Source organism: Lactuca saligna, chromosome 7, assembly GCF_052625555.1.
Source record: "Lactuca saligna cultivar CGN05327 chromosome 7, ASM5262555v1, whole genome shotgun sequence".
In the NCBI taxonomy this organism is placed as follows: Eukaryota; Viridiplantae; Streptophyta; class Magnoliopsida; order Asterales; family Asteraceae; genus Lactuca; species Lactuca saligna.
The window spans coordinates 15,878,310-15,893,907 of record NC_136423.1 but is presented as its reverse complement, the minus strand read 5'-3'; the positions used below and the strand labels follow the sequence as shown (position 1 = coordinate 15,893,907).

Below are 15,598 nucleotides of genomic sequence, written 5' to 3'. Positions count from 1 at the left end.
AAACTAAAAATATGTTTTAAATGTAATTTGTCTTTTTTTTAAAGAATTGAACTTACAATTTGTTAGGTGCTATTTGTGCATCTTTTTGCACACCTTTTAGTCCCATTTTATGCATATATTTAGAACAATTGTTCTTCCTTTTCCTTGCATTTTATCATATTCATTTTAGTCTCTAGAACAACCTTATTTGCACACTTTTATATCTTTTTCAGGTAAACCGGAGGTTGGAACGCGCTTTGGGAAGTGTCGGGAAGCATTGGTGGAGATTTCGGGACGATCGGGCGAAGAACGAAAAAGTTGGAAAAATCAAGTTTGGATTTGGAGTCAGAGAGGTACACGGGGCGTGTTGAATTTACACTGAAAAGTGGGCACGGGGCGTGTTTGACCAAAATGGGAGCTGTTGACCATGCTGAACACGACCCGTGTCAGTTTAGTGCAAATCAACACGGGGAGTGTTGCTGAACACGACCCGTGTCAGTTTAGCCTATTTTAACACGGGCCGTGTTCGACCCAAAAACCAACTTTTGGCAGTTTTTTCTATCTTCCATATTACGGGTTGAGGGTCATTTTTACATAGACAGAACATATCAGAGCACCATTGGAGAGGAGAATTCGAAGGTTTTTGCAAGGGTTTGTCCGTTAATCATTTGGAAACATTAATTCTTGTTTTTGTAAGTTGTAATTACACTTAATTTCATCTTTTAGACTTGTGATCTTGTTCTAGCCATGTGTGGCTAGAACCCTAATTTCTCCAATTTCATGTTTTGACTTCTTGGTAGTGACTTCATTCATATGACATGATATTTGTTCTTAATTTCTATCTAATGAATTTGATTTTGCTTCAATCGAATGTTTGATTCTAATTATGATTCTTATTGGCCATTTGAATTAGGGTTAGGTCATTCAAGTTATCTCTTTTACAAAATCCGTAATTGTTTTGTGAAATTGAACAAGTAACAAGCATTAAATTGATCTCTATTGAATGAATTTAATGTAAATCTTATTCATACACTTTTACACTCCCGAGCTTATGAGGAGTATTGGGTGTTGTTGGGAATATTCACATAAAGCTTCATGCAATCTTATAATCTAATCCTAAGAGCTTGTTTAGATTAGGTTAATAAGGTTAGGGTTAATCAAAGAGCTTGTTTTGGTTAATTAATATGGTGAATGGGAAGTGTTAGAGCTTATTAGAACTTTCAAGTACCAACTTAGATAATATTGAACGAATATTATGTCATCCTTGAGTCACATTGCTAAACTGTCATACATGGGGTTGGAGTCCTCACAAATTCTGAATTTAATTCACGCATTTAGTTGATTGCTTATGTTTTTAACTGTTTGTTTAATCATTACATTCTAACCCTCCCCCCCCCCCCCCCCCTCTCTTTACTATTGGTGACCATAGTACCTTGTGCAAATAGGTATAGACCAATTGTCCTGTGTCTCTGTGGATCGACCCTGCTTGCCTTGTACTACCTTTTAGTGCAATATAGTGGGATAAATTTGGAGTATATCGTACCCCTTTATTTGTTGGGTTTGACATGCCTAACAAATTGGTGCCGTTGTCGGGGACACGGTGTTACTAATTGTTTATGCCTAGATCTTTTCGTACAGGTACGCCATTGCCAATTGATTCAGAGATAGAGAAGACTGCAAAGAAGTTAAGGAAGCAAGCCAAGCTTCGTAAGAGGCAACCAGTTTCCGGTACTTCTTCATCAACCAATCCCCCGGTCATCAACATTTGGGAGGACATACCCCTCTCAAGTGTATCCGCATCAGAAACAGAAAGCCCATCACTCTCACCACAAACAACCTCACCCATAAATACCACTCCACCCTCTTCACCTATTAATAATATCCTAAACAGTTCACCTTCAAAAACCACAACCAATTCTCAAGCCATGGCACATAACCCCGGAGGGAATCAAGGTCCTCCAAACCCACCACCCGAACAAACTCTTCGTCAATGGTCAAGACAAGAGGTGACTCAACAACCTCTTTGCATCACATACCCAGCCGCCACCAACTTGGAACCAAAATCCGGGCTTATCCATTTACTCCCAACTTTTAGAGGATTGGAGAACGAAGATCCTCACAAGTTCCTCACCGAGTTCCATGTAGTATGTGTGGGTATGAAACCACACAATGTCACGGAGGACCAAATCAAGCTTAGGGCATTCCCCTTTGCGGTGCAAGACGCGGCCAAAGATTGGCTTTATAACCTTCCACCGGGGACGGTAACTACTTGGGTAGATCTTGCGAGATTGTTTTTGGACAAATATTTTCCCGAAATGAAAGCTTCAGCCCTACGACGGGAAATTATCGGAATCAAGCAACACAAAAGAGAAGCTTTCCACACATATTGGGAAAGATTCAAGAAACTTTGTGCTCGTTGTCCAAAGCACGGGATCACTGAGTACCAGCTCCTTCAATATTTCATTGAAGGAATGACTCCAATGGAAAGAAGGCTTCTTAACGCCTCTAGTGGTGGATCTTTGCCCAATAAAACCCCAACTGAGATCCGAAATCTAATCAAGAACATGGCTGAAGATTCCAAACATTCAAGCCATGATGAAGAATGGTACACGGATGCACCCCGAGTTGTAAAAGAAGTACAAACTCCTCAGATTAAAGCTCAATTGTCCGAGCTCACGAAAGTAGTCATGATGTTGGCCAAAGACAAAGGTGTGCAGTCCACACCCCGCCCGTACGGTATTTGCACCCAAGTGGGGCATCCAACTGATATGTGCCCACAACTCCAAGAGGAAGATTATGAAGAAGCGAAAGTCATGGGAGGCTATTCGGGGGCAAATCAAAGAGGTTATGAGCAACCAAGAGGTGATCAGCGATGGAACAATAATCAAGGGTGGGGAGGCAATCAACAAGGGAACTATCAGCACAATCAATCGCATCAATATCAACCAAGACCACCATTTCCTCAAAATCAACCACGACCACCATTCCAACCTCAAAATTTCCAACCAAGGCATCCACAACAACCCCCTCCCCAAGCGAGTTCTTCAAATATGTCCCTAGAAGACATAGTAAAAAGCCTTGCCACAAGTACTCAAAGCTTTCAACAAGTATCACAACTTGCTCATTCCGTGAGTAAGATGGAGTCACAAGGCAAGCTACCCTCTCAAATGGAGAAGAACCCAAAACACAATGCGTGTGCAATTACATTAAGAGGTGGGAAAAGCTATGAAAATCCAAAGATGCCGGAAGAAGAAGAAGAAGAAGAGAAGGAGATTGAGGTGGAAGAAGCTATCAAAGAAGAGGAAAAGAAGAGTAATCCAAATTCCAAGAAGCTAATAGAATCTGAAGTGAAAGTCACACCAGCTCCATTTCCTTCAAGGCTGGAAAGCACCAAAAGAGAAAGGGAAGATGACGAAATCATGGCCATGTTTCGAAAGGTTGAAATCAATATCCCTCTTCTAGATCCCATTACACAGATTCCTAGATATGCTAAGTTCCTTAAGGAACTTTGCACATCTAAGAAAAAGCTTAAAGGAAATCAAACCGTGAAGGTTGGTGAAAATGTCTCAGCCATGTTACAAAAGCGGCTACCAAAAAAATGCAAGGATCCGGGTGTTTTCACGGTTCCTTGCAAAATGGGTAACCTTTTTGTACCACGTGTTGTGCTTGATCTTGGAGCATCAATTAATGTTTTACCTTATTCAAGTTATAAGACAATGGGAATTGGACCTTTATCAAAAACCGGAGTTATCATTCAACTTGCTGATCGGTCTTTGGTACATCCAAAAGGTGTATTGGAGGACGTGTTAGTGCAAGTTAATGAGCTCGTTTTTCCCGCTGATTTTTATGTTTTAGACATGGTGATGAAAACACCCCACAATCGAGCTCCATCCTTTTGGGGAGACCCTTTATGAGTACCGCAAAAACAAAAATAGATGTAGCCAATGGTACTTTGTCAATGGAATTCGATGGTGAGGTAATTAACTTTAATATCTTTGAAGCTATGCGTTATCCTAGCGATATGCATTCTTTAAACTTCATAGATGTTATTGATTCATGTACTAATGATTGCTTTGAGATGTCAAGCCAAGATGTGCTAACCACCATCTTGAGCAAACACTTTGATGAGATAGGGATTAAAGAGTTGGCTGACAAGTACACATTGGAAGACGAATTGATCAAAGTAATTGATTCCTTGGAGAAAGCACAACCCATGAGAGTTGAACCACCCCGCATGAAGCTAAAAAGTTCTAATCCGAAACTTCTCCCGTCCATAGTACAGCCGCCGACTCTTGAGTTGAAGGCTCTTCCCGACCATCTCAAGTATGTCTATCTTGGAGAGGAAGAGACACTACCAGTGATAATTTCGACTAAGCTGGCACGAGAAGAAGAAAAAGAGTTAGTTGGAATTTTGAAGAAATACAAGGAGGCTATTGGTTGGACTATTGCAGATATAAAAGGGTTGAGCCCATCATTATGCATGCACAAAATACTGATGGAAGAGGACTTCAAGCCAACCCGTGAAGCACAGAGGAGGTTGAATCCACCTATGATGGAGGTGGTCAAAAAGGAGATCATGAAGCTCTTGGATGCAGGTGTAATCTATCCTATTTCTGATAGGAAGTGGGTGAGTCCTGTGCAAGTAGTCCCGAAAAAAGCTGGAGTTACCATTGTCAAAAACTCCGAAGGGGAATTGGTACCCACCCGTGTGCAAAACGGGTGGAGAGTTTGTATCGATTATAGAAAGCTGAATGCTTCCACCCGCAAAGACCACTTCCCTTTGCCATTCATTGATCAAATGTTAGAACGATTGGCCGGGAAATCCCATTACTGCTGCCTTGGTGGTTTCTCTGGTTTTCATCAAATTTCGGTTGCCCCGGAAGACCAAGAGAAAACCACATTCACATGTCCCTTCGGCACCTTTGCGTATAGACGCATGCCCTTTGGTTTGTGCAATGCACCCGCAACCTTCCAAAGATGTATGGTGAGCATATTTTCAAAATATGTCGAAAATATCATAGAGGTTTTCATGGACGATTTTACTGTTTATGGAAACTCTTTTAATGAATGTTTGCAAAATCTCACCAAAATCTTACAAAGGTGCATTGATACGAACTTAGTCCTTAATTATGAAAAATGCCATTTTATGGTCGACAAGGGCTTGATACTTGGACATGTGGTGTCCCAGAAAGGTTTAGAAGTTGACAAGGCCAAAACAGATATTATTAAGAGCTTACCATACCCGACAAATGTTCGGGAAGTACGTTCTTTTCTTGGCCATGCAGGTTTTTATCGGCGGTTTATAAAGGATTTTTCCAAGATTACGGTACCGATGTGTCAACCTCTACAAAAGGAGGCTGATTTTGAGTTTGGTGATGAATGCAAAAAGGCATTTGACCTTTTGAAATATTTGTTGACATCCGCCCCCATTATTCAACCGCCAAATTGGGATCTTCCATTCGAAATCATGTGCGATGCTAGCAATACCGCGGTTGGGGCAGTTTTGGGACAAAAGGTTGACCGAGAACATCATGTCATCTACTATGCATCAAAGACCCTTGATAGGGCACAAGGCAACTACACCACAACAGAGAAAGAGTTGCTTGCTATTGTCTTTGCTTTGGAGAAGTTTCGACAATACCTCCTTGGAACTAAAGTGATCATATATTCGGACCATGCAGCCATAAAGCACTTGCTTACAAAGAAAGACTCAAAGCCGAGGTTAATACGGTGGATGCTGCTTTTGCAAGAGTTCGATATTGAGATCAAAGACAAGAGTGGAAAGGAAAATCTGGTTGCGGATCATCTAAGTCGCATCGTATCACCCGAAGATGGTACACCCATCTGTGACACATTTTCGGATGAGAATCTATTTGCAGCCAAAGAGGCACCATGGTATGCAGATATCGTCAACTACTTGGTCACAAGTCAATTTCCCCCAGATTCATCCCGTTGGCAAAGAGACAAAATCAAAAAAGAAGCCAAACGATACATATGGAATGAACCTTACCTTTGGAAGTATTGTGCGGACCAAGTAATTCGCAGGTGTGTTGAGCAAAAAGAGGTACAATCTATCTTTAATTTTTGTCATTCCTATGCTTGTGGTGGTCACTTTGGACCCCAAAGGACAGCTAGGAAAGTTTTAGATAGCGGATTCTTTTGGCCTTCTATTTTCCATTATTCCTATGTACTTTGTGCACATTGTGAAAAATGCCAAAAATCCGGGTCCTTAAGCTCTAGAAATCAAATGCCCCTTACCCCTATTCTAGTATGTGAAATTTTTGATGTATGGGGCATTGACTTTATGGGACCATTTCCACCCTCTTTTGGTTGCTCTTATATTTTGTTAGCAGTGGACTATGTGTCCAAATGGGTGGAGGCTAAGGCCACCCGTACTAATGATTCAAAAGTTGTGGTTGATTTCCTTAAGGTACAGATTTTCTCACGGTTTGGCACACCAAAGGCGCTCATAAGTGACTGCGAGACCCATTTTTGCAATCGGATGCTAGAAGCTATTTTGAAGAGATATGGAGTGACACACAAAGTCTCAACGGCTTACCATCCCCAAACCAATGGACAAGCAGAAGTCTCCAACAGACAAATCAAAAGTATCTTGGAGAAAACAGTCAACCTAAACCGCAAAGACTGGAGCTTGAGGCTAGATGATGCCTTATGGGCATACCGTACTGCTTTTAAAACTCCCATTGGTATGTCCCCATATCGGCTTGTGTTTGGTAAAGCATGTCATCTCCCAGTTGAGCTTGAGCATAAAGCTTTTTGGGCGGTAAAGAAATTCAACCTGACTGAAGATGAGGTGGGAAATAAAAGGAAACTGGATATCCAAGAGCTAGAAGAGATTCGGAATGATGCATACGAAAGTAGCATGATCTATAAGGAGAAAACAAAAGCATATCATGACAGAGCAATCTCCCGAAAGACCTTTATACAAGGACAAAAGGTGTTGCTTTATCACTCGAGATTCAAGCTAATTTCAGGAAAGTTAAGATCAAGATGGGTCGGTCCTTTCGTAGTCACAAGGGTGTTTGACCATGGTGCAGTGGAAGTCACGAGCAAGCAAACGGGTAAAACATTCAAAGTCAATGGTCACAGGTTGAAGCCGTTTTATGAGGGATTTGAGGTGAAGAATGAAGAGGTAGAAGAGTTGGAGAACCCCACATACCAAGAATGAATCACGCCTGGGGGACAAAGTCGAGCCAACGACCTAAAACAAGGGCAGCTAACCGGGAGGCAACCTGGGGGTATTTTCGTCATTTTTCGCTAAAACATTTCATTCTTTGCATTCTTATTTTTTTTAGTGTTCCAAATGTGTTTTGTCATTGTTTTCAAACCAAAAGAACGGACCTTGGGGTGGAAAAGTACTTCATTACGAGAGAGGGAAATTTTCAAATTCAAAAAGTGGGGATTAGCATCCAGGGACCAACACGGGTCGTGTCCCATTTTAGCCTTAATGGAACACGGGTCGTGTTAATGAAAAAAAGTCCCAAAATCTTCCAGAGAGCAACACGGGTCGTGTCCCATTTTAGCCTTAATGGAACACGGGTCGTGTTAATGAAAAAAAGTCCCAAATTCTTCCAAAGAGCAACACGGGTCGCGTCCCATTTTAGCCTTAATGGAACACGGGTCGTGTTAATGAAAAAAAGTCCCAAATTCTTCCAGAGAGCAACACGGGTCGTGTTGATTTTGGCCTTGACCCAACACGGGTCGTGTTCGACTACATCTCAGCATAAACCCCCCAACATGGGGCGTGTCAATTTTGCCTGCTGAGACACGGGTCGTGTCTGCGCAGCAGTTACCCCTCTTTTTAAAGAAAAAAATCGGGATTTGATCTCATTTATCCCCACTTTCACTTCCTAACAACCCCTCTCTCCCAACAAAAACCTTAGGTCCGATTTTCATCAAATACCTTTCAATTGCTTCAAGATTTTGACTTTCATCTACAAAAAGGTTTGATTTTCATCATCTACACTTCATCTTCTCCATCTTAAACACCATTTTCTTGCATTTTAATGGTGGATTTGGGGGTTTTGACAAACCCTAGATCCGAAAATTCTCACTTAATTTGAAACGACCCAAAAATTTTGTTTTTCAATGTAATCAAAACCATAATCTGAGTATCATAACATAAAAACATACGCGATGTATCCCAAATCATAATAAAATACTGTGCGGAAAAACTATATCATACTATATCAAATCAAGACAACTAAAACCATCCCCAGGATAAAAGCTAAGTTGTGGTGTGTGCGATGCTATCACCCCGAGCTCTTCCCTTTGCTTGCGGAAGTACCTGAAACCAAAACTGAAACTGTAAGCACGAAGCTTAGTGAGCTCCCCCAAACTACCACATACCATACAGTATCATATAAACACCTATTGGGCCTGGCCCACTGCATCGGGCCGAAGCCCGGAAACTGCATCGGATCGAAGTCCGGAACTGACTGGGACCTTGTCCCCTGCATCGGACCGAAGTCCGGAACTAACTGCATCGGACCGAAGTCCGGAACTATCTGCATCGGACCGAAGTCCGGAACCGACTGGGACCTTGTCCCCTGCATCGGACCGAAGTCCGGAACTAACTGACTGAACATGGCATAGCATAACACATCATCTAGCATGAACACATATACTGCATACTACATCGGGCCGTAGCCCGGAACACATAACACTTAACACATAAAACATAGCATACAAATCTTGTCTGAGCCACGAAGGCATCAAACATACTAGCTACTGCATCGGACCAGAGTCCGGAAACTACTGCTAACTGAACGGGCCGGCATTGTGGCCTTAGACTCGTCCCTACTGGAAGGAAACTCACCTCGTAAACTGGCTGCTGAGTGTGTGTGGCTCTGGAAGCTAACGGCTGCTGCTCCTGTATCTCCCTGGCTACAAGTCCATAAACACACTCGATCAAATACTAAACACTGCACTTGGGTAAAATGACTCTTTTACCCTTGGTCAAAGTTACTCTCATTTGGACTGACTCGCCGAGTTGGGCCACCCAACTCGCCGAGTCCTACTCTCTGTAACACCCAAAGTTTCGAAGACCAAGAAAGGAAAGAAAACCCTAAGTTTAGGGGTCGACTCGGCGAGTCTAAGGAGGGACTCGGCGAGTCCGAGCGGGATCCGGGTCGGGGAGTAAGTGACCGACTCGGCGAGTCGACCAGGGTGACTCGGCGAGTCTGGTCTGTGCGTGGAAAACCCTAAATTCAGGACTTGGGGCCTATATAAATGTCTTAATCTTCTTCCCAGGGTTCCTTACTGCCTCTTAAGCCCTGGATATCAAACCCTAGCCGTCATATCTCCTAGTTGAGCCTTGGAAGGTGCTTTAAAGCTTGGAAAAGGAAGAAGGAACTTGGAGGAGCAAGAAGGAGTTATAGATCTGGGATTGTGAGTTCATTTTGAGCACTTGGAGGTAATAAACTAGTTCCTGGACCCTTTTTGCACCTAGATCTATGTGTGGTTGTTGGGGCTCTTTTGCCATAATGTTATTATTTTGGGTTAGAAACCGGATCTGGAGTTGCTATTTCAGATTCAAGTGTTTTAGGGCCTGGAGAAGCATAAAGTATCAGCCATTGTGTCGATTTTTGAAGTCCCTTGGCCTTACACCCTAGATCTCCTTCTCTACACGTAAAGTTTGCAACTTTACGTAAGGAATAGACCTTAAAAGAGTGGATCTACAGTTTGGAGTCCATGCATGACTCAAAGGTCCTCTGCATGTATGTAGAACCGAATGGACTCGGCGAGTCCTTCGAGTGGACTCGGCGAGTAGCTTGAAGATGAGGAGGAACTCGACGAGTAGGATGAACAACTCGTCGAGTCGGATGAAGTTAGGCATGGACTCGGCGAGTTGGATGAGCAACTCGGCGAGTTGGTTGAAGATTGTCTAGGACTCGGCGAGTCATGGACTGACTCGGCGAGTCGGGTCGCGAATAAGAAAGACCCTGAGTTTATGAACTCGGCGAGTCTTTAGGAAGACTCGGTGAGTAGGGCTGACCTGGAAGGTTGACTTTGACCAGAGTTGACTTAGTTGACTGTCAGACTAAGTGTCATATGTATATTGATAGCTCGGAGAGCTGGAGGAGCAGCGGATCAGGGGATTGTCGAGTAGCAGCCAGAGATTTACCAGTAGGGTTCAGCAGTCACAGGTGAGTTTCCTTCCAGTAGGGACGGGTCTAAGGCCACAATGCCGGCCCGTCCAGTTAGCAGTAGTTTCCGGACTTCGGCCCGATGCAGTAGTTAGTATGTTTGATGCCTTCGTGGCTCAGACAGGATTTATGTGCTATGTTCTATGTGTTATGTGTTATGTGTTCCGGGCTACAGCCCGATGTAGTATGCAGTATATGTGTTCATGCTAGTTGATATGTTATGCTATGCTATGTTCAGTCAGTTAGCCCGAACTTCGGTCCGATGCAGGGGACAAGGTCCCAGTCAGTTTCCGGACTTCGGTCCGATGCAGGGGGCAAGGCCCCAGTTAGCCCGGACTTCGGCCCGATGCAGGGGACAAGGTCCCAGTCAGTTTCCGGACTTCGGTCCGATGCAGGGGGCAAGGCCCCAGTTAGCCCGGACTTCGGCCCGATGCAGGGGACAAGGTCCCAGTCAGTTTTCGGACTTCGGTCCGATGCAGGGGGCAAGGCCCCAGTTGGCCCGGACTTCGGTCCGATGCAGGGGACAAGGTCCCAGTCAGTTTCCGGACTTCGGTCCGATGTAGGGGGCAAGGCCCCAGTTAGTCCGGACATTGGTCCGATGCAGTGGGCAAGGCCCAGTATGTGCTTTATATGTTTTTGTATGGTATGTGTTAGATTGGGGGAGCTCACTAAGCTTCGCGCTTACGGTTTTCAGTTTTGGTTTCAGGTACCCAGTTTTCAAAAGAGGAGCTCGGGGAGATTGCAGTGCACACACCGTAGTCAGTTAGCCTGGGAATGTTCGACTCTGATAATGACATTATGTTTGAATTAATACTCGAGAATTTATGTTATGACTTATGATACAGTTTTTATAAATATGACTCTAGTAATGCTTTTAAAGAAATTTTTGGTCGTGATTTTTGGGTCGTTACAAGTTGGTATCAGAACCTTGGTTTGAGGGATTCAGATATGCATTCGAGTGTATTTGAACTCAAACTAAGGACACGATAAAGGATTTTCAAAAGAAAAACATTTTTGAAAAAGGGTTTTGGAAAAAGAACATAGAAAGAAAAGATTTTTTTTTTAAAACGAGAAAAGGGTGTGGTGCATGCAATCAGCCGAGCTCAAGTAAGTACTCCTAATTTACCCATACAAGTTATGTGATTATTTTCAATATCAGTTTCAGTATCAGTTTCAGTTCAGTTTCAGTTCCAGCTTCAGTAAAACAGCATGCTAGAATAGGACTAAGAATCTAGGATGATGCCTTATGTGCCTGCTTTATGTGTTCCAGCTTGATGAGAATTGCACGCTAGTATTGAGTAGACAGTAGTAGGATAGTCTGTGCGGGTTATGCCTGATAGCATGAGCTTAGCATTGTATGCTAGTGCAGTTTCTTGTTATGAGAATCGTTTTGCCTAAGTATGTTTCCTTTATCCGAATGCTGCTTGCTTTGTGCTTTGTGGGACTCTGAGTGATGGGAGTTAGCCATTAGGTGAATACGTCGCATCACATGTGATTAGGGTTGAATAATCTCAGAGTGCTGGATTTGGCCCTACTGCGCAGCTCTCGTTTGTGTCCAACCGTTGTAGGGACGAGTCCATTACTTGAAGGATTATCTGAGCCTCGTCACATGTGATGGTATTCAGGTGGTGACTAATTGGCATTACAAGGAGGCCTTCAGCAGCTGAGGACTGTTTGGGTAGAGTTAGAGGTTCCCTAGGGCAAGCCTAGGATGAGAGTAGCAGAGATCAGTAGAAGAGTAAAGGGGACTTGGTGGAGTTGAGGTAACTCTTGAGGAAAGTACGGATAGATGTGGAAGGTAGTAGGGGCCCATACTACTGAAAGCAGAGGATCCGTACTCGATTCAAGAGGGGCCGAGGCGAAACCAAGGAACTAGTAGAGTATGTGAGAGATCCCTCAGCAGTAGTATGTAATTGATCAGGGATTGTTATATTTTCAGCATGGTGACGTTGCGCGAGATATCAGTTGGCAGTTCAGGTGCAGGGGAGGGGTCTGGCTCGGGTTTTGGAGCCGGGCAGCTTGATGATCAGATGAGGGATTTCATTTCCACAGAGATTATGCGCAACATCATTGATCAGACTCCAGTGATTTTCGGTGCAGTTAGAGAAGCCATTGTGGAGCTCATGGACAGTCACCTTAAGGCCTTAGGGGCCGGGGCAGTTTCAGGACAGTTTGAGGCTCACATAGAGCCCGATTCTGATGGATCCCAGGGACCCATCAGAAAGGGGAGTCCCATTTTTAGCACTTGTCATCCGGGGTCGGGAGTGAGTGGTCCCCCTTACCCCGAAGAGGGTTCTCTGCGGGATTGGATTGCTGCAGAGGTTTCGCGGGTTCTCCAGGAAGAGTTACCAAACACCATTGGGCGTATCACCGATAGTGTGGTCGACGGGATTGAAAGGCGGACCTCAGCTGTCCAGGCAATGGGTGAAATGGTCACTATGACCCATGAGCGGGAGATTGACTCGGATAGTCAGCTTGGGAAGAGGAAGCGGTCTTCCGGTCTAGTTCGGCAAGATGGGCAGTCGGACACTGTCGAAGTGGGTGTCAGAAGCCCGCAAGGTCGAGATAGTTGCTCGAGGGAGAAGGGAGCACGAGCTGGCGTGCGCAGCAAGTCTAAGTGCGGCAGATGCGGATGGAAGGGTCACAAACGTCAGGAATGCACAGTAGAAGTAGAGTTATGCCATCGTTGTCATCAGCCTGGCCATGTTAGGGTGAATTGCCCCGTGCAGCGGTTGGGACAGCCTTATTGCCATAGTAGAGTTCGAAAATCAGAGAGATTTGAGGATCCTTCAGATCAGGTTGCAGGTATGATTCTTTTCCCTCTATTTTACTATTCACAACATTATTGCTATGTTGCTGCATTGATGTCAATAAACTTATGTGTGGTGTTAGTGTGGCTTGTTTGTGATTATGATATATGCCTTTTGCATACCTTGGAGAATTGGTTGGTAGATAGGGGATGTGCTCTTATGAAGAAGGTTTCGGAGAATGCAGTAACTGTAGCATGGTTGGGAGAGATTTGGTTCGTTTCGCTAATTCGGAGTGGTTAGTGTTGGAATGGATTGGTTAGATCCCTAGCTATGGCAGGCTTGGGTTCCTTAGCAGGATGATTATGGAATGACAGCAAGGATCGGGATCTCTTTTGAGTGTGAAGCCGCAAGGGATAAGCAGGATCGAAGTGGGGGAGAACCCTCCGGGTATATTTGGATAAGAGTCTCGTAGACTCAGAATGAGTGCGCGGCCTCTAAGAAGAAATGGTAGTAGCTCAGTGATGGATGGATTGAGAAGTTCAGAATTAGGAGTTCGAGAACTTTTCCCAGCAGTTAGTTCATGTAATCGAGATGGTTAGAAGCTGGTTGGGAATCCAAGATTGAGGGCCACCTGTCGGACGCATGAGAGTCGGAATGAAGACCCTGAGAACGCGTAGCAGGAGATGTTTTAGCATTGGTAGCCAGTGTCTGAGGCAGCATGCAGGTGCGTAGATTCAGGAGTTGGGAGGTTGGAAACTTCCCAACAATAGCTTCATGTATCCAGATCAGTAGACGGTTGGTTTGCGAACCAAGCCGGAGAATTCCTCGACGAAGCACTAAGTATATCAAGGATATAAGATGTCGAGAATGATGCAGAATTCAAAGACTGAGGGCTGGTTTGAGAAATCGGGATGAAGAATCACTAGCGGGACTAGGGATAGTCAGGATGTCCTCGGGATGGTACTAGTAGTGTTGTAAGCCTGCGGGGGTAGCCGTAGCGTTCACTAGTAGTCAGATAGTAGTAGAGTGCTGTAAGTCTGCGGGGGTAGCCGTAGCATTCACTAGTAGTCAGATAGTAGTAGAGTGTTGTAAGCCTGCGGGGGTAGCCGTAGCATTCACTAGTAGTCAGATAGTAGTAGAGTGTTGTAAGCCTGCGGGGGTAGCCGTAGCGTTCATTAGCAGCCAGATAGTATTTGAGACTTGTGAATCCGCGGGTGTAGTTGTGGCTTTTATCAGATTGGTAGCAGCATGAGCGCGTGGCTGAACGCGGGAATGTAGTAACTCCCACCCGTTCGGGTGCAGCGGTGGGAATATGGGAATCCACGGATTAGATTCGGATTTCCCAAATGGTTCAGTTATGGCTAAGTCAGCGAATCTTGGCTATAGATCGTCACATCAGTTATGAGATCATAGTAGCAGTGGACCGTTGAGGTTCGGATATGTTAAGGGCTACCGTCAGTCTGGGAGCCATCATGTTATTAATCATAGAATGGATGATGTCAGGATGTGAAGTAGGGACCCGATCGGTTGGATCGGAAGGTTGTTAGAGCCTCAGTGACAGGATAACTAGTGGAAACTAGTCCTTGAGGAAGATTTCATTCAGAAGTCGTGGAAGCGACTAAGGGAGGGGTCCCTTGACTCCACAGTTGGACTTGAGTTTAGTGTTTCAGGCAGCTCAGTGTTTCAGCCAGTTTAGTGTTTCAGGCAGCTCAGTGTTTCAGCCAGTTTAGTGTTTCAGGCAGCTCAGTGTTTCGGCCAACTCAGTGTCTCAGGCAGCTCAGTGATTCAGCCAGATCAGCGTTTCAGGCAGTTTAATGTTTCAGGCAGGTTCAGTATTGCAGACAATTCAGTGTTAGAAAGGTTTCAGAGTTTTGGGTCAATATTGTATTTGAGTTGGAATACTAGTGTTGACAGTATAGTTGGTTGATGTGGAAATGACAAGTCTCTCTCAGCAGGATCAGTTGATCCTTCGGCCGAGTATAAGTGACATGTAAAGATAGCTAGGCAAGTAGCTTTTCTTCGGGATGAAAGACTCGAGTTAGTAGGAGTTGAGTAATCAGATGGGATATAAGCAAGCTATTCCCAGCAGCATCGTTTCAGTATGAGCGGAAGAATGGATAGAACAGTTATAGATACTCGAAGTATTTTCAGGAGTCGCTGGAAGCGACTAGGAGATTGCGAAGGGGTGTAGTAACTGGTAGGGTTCGGTAACCCAAATATGGAGATGTCAGTAAGGACCGGGGGTGCTCGGCACCAAGTTATGTCAGATAGGGGCGTCGGTGGTTGTTGGCGGTATTGACCCGTACTGGAATTGGCGGGGGTGATGGAGTTGGTGAAGTATAGGACCTTCACAGTTTCAGAGAAATAGTTGGTTATAGAACCTTGCCTTGGGAAGGCAAGGGATTTGCGCAAGGACAGGAAGGGGTGAACCCCTATAGGTTCAGTTCAGTACTCGGTGAGTACCAGAAGGATTGCCAGTTGAGTAAGTTGGGTCTCCAGGATGTTCAGGGTCAGGGTTGACCCGAGGTGTTATCTGCAGGGATTAAGGTTAGTCGGAAGGATCGAGCAAAAGCCAGCAAGGGTAGGCAGCTGGTGTTGGAATAGTTGGTTGGGTATAAAGGCACCTCGCAGGCAGTAGGCCATAGCAGACTTCGAGGACGAAGTTTAGTTTAAGTGGGGGAGAGTTGTAACACCCAAAGT

General features: G+C 44.6%; 1 protein-coding gene across 1 annotated transcript; it reads left to right on the top strand.

Annotated features, from left to right (window-relative positions):
• Positions 1-1,595: 1,595 nt before the first annotated feature.
• On the top strand, positions 1,596-3,893 carry LOC145006691 (uncharacterized). The gene has a single exon (XM_078965760.1). It carries the CDS (start codon positions 1,596-1,598, stop codon positions 3,891-3,893), a length of 2,298 nt encoding a protein of 765 aa, XP_078821886.1.
• Positions 3,894-15,598: the final 11,705 nt, after the last annotated feature.

What these genes read in the sequence shown, in the direction of transcription:
- LOC145006691 (XM_078965760.1), top strand. Translation starts at nt 1,596, where the DNA reads ATGCCTAGATCTTTTCGTACAGGTACGCCATTGCCAATTGATTCAGAG.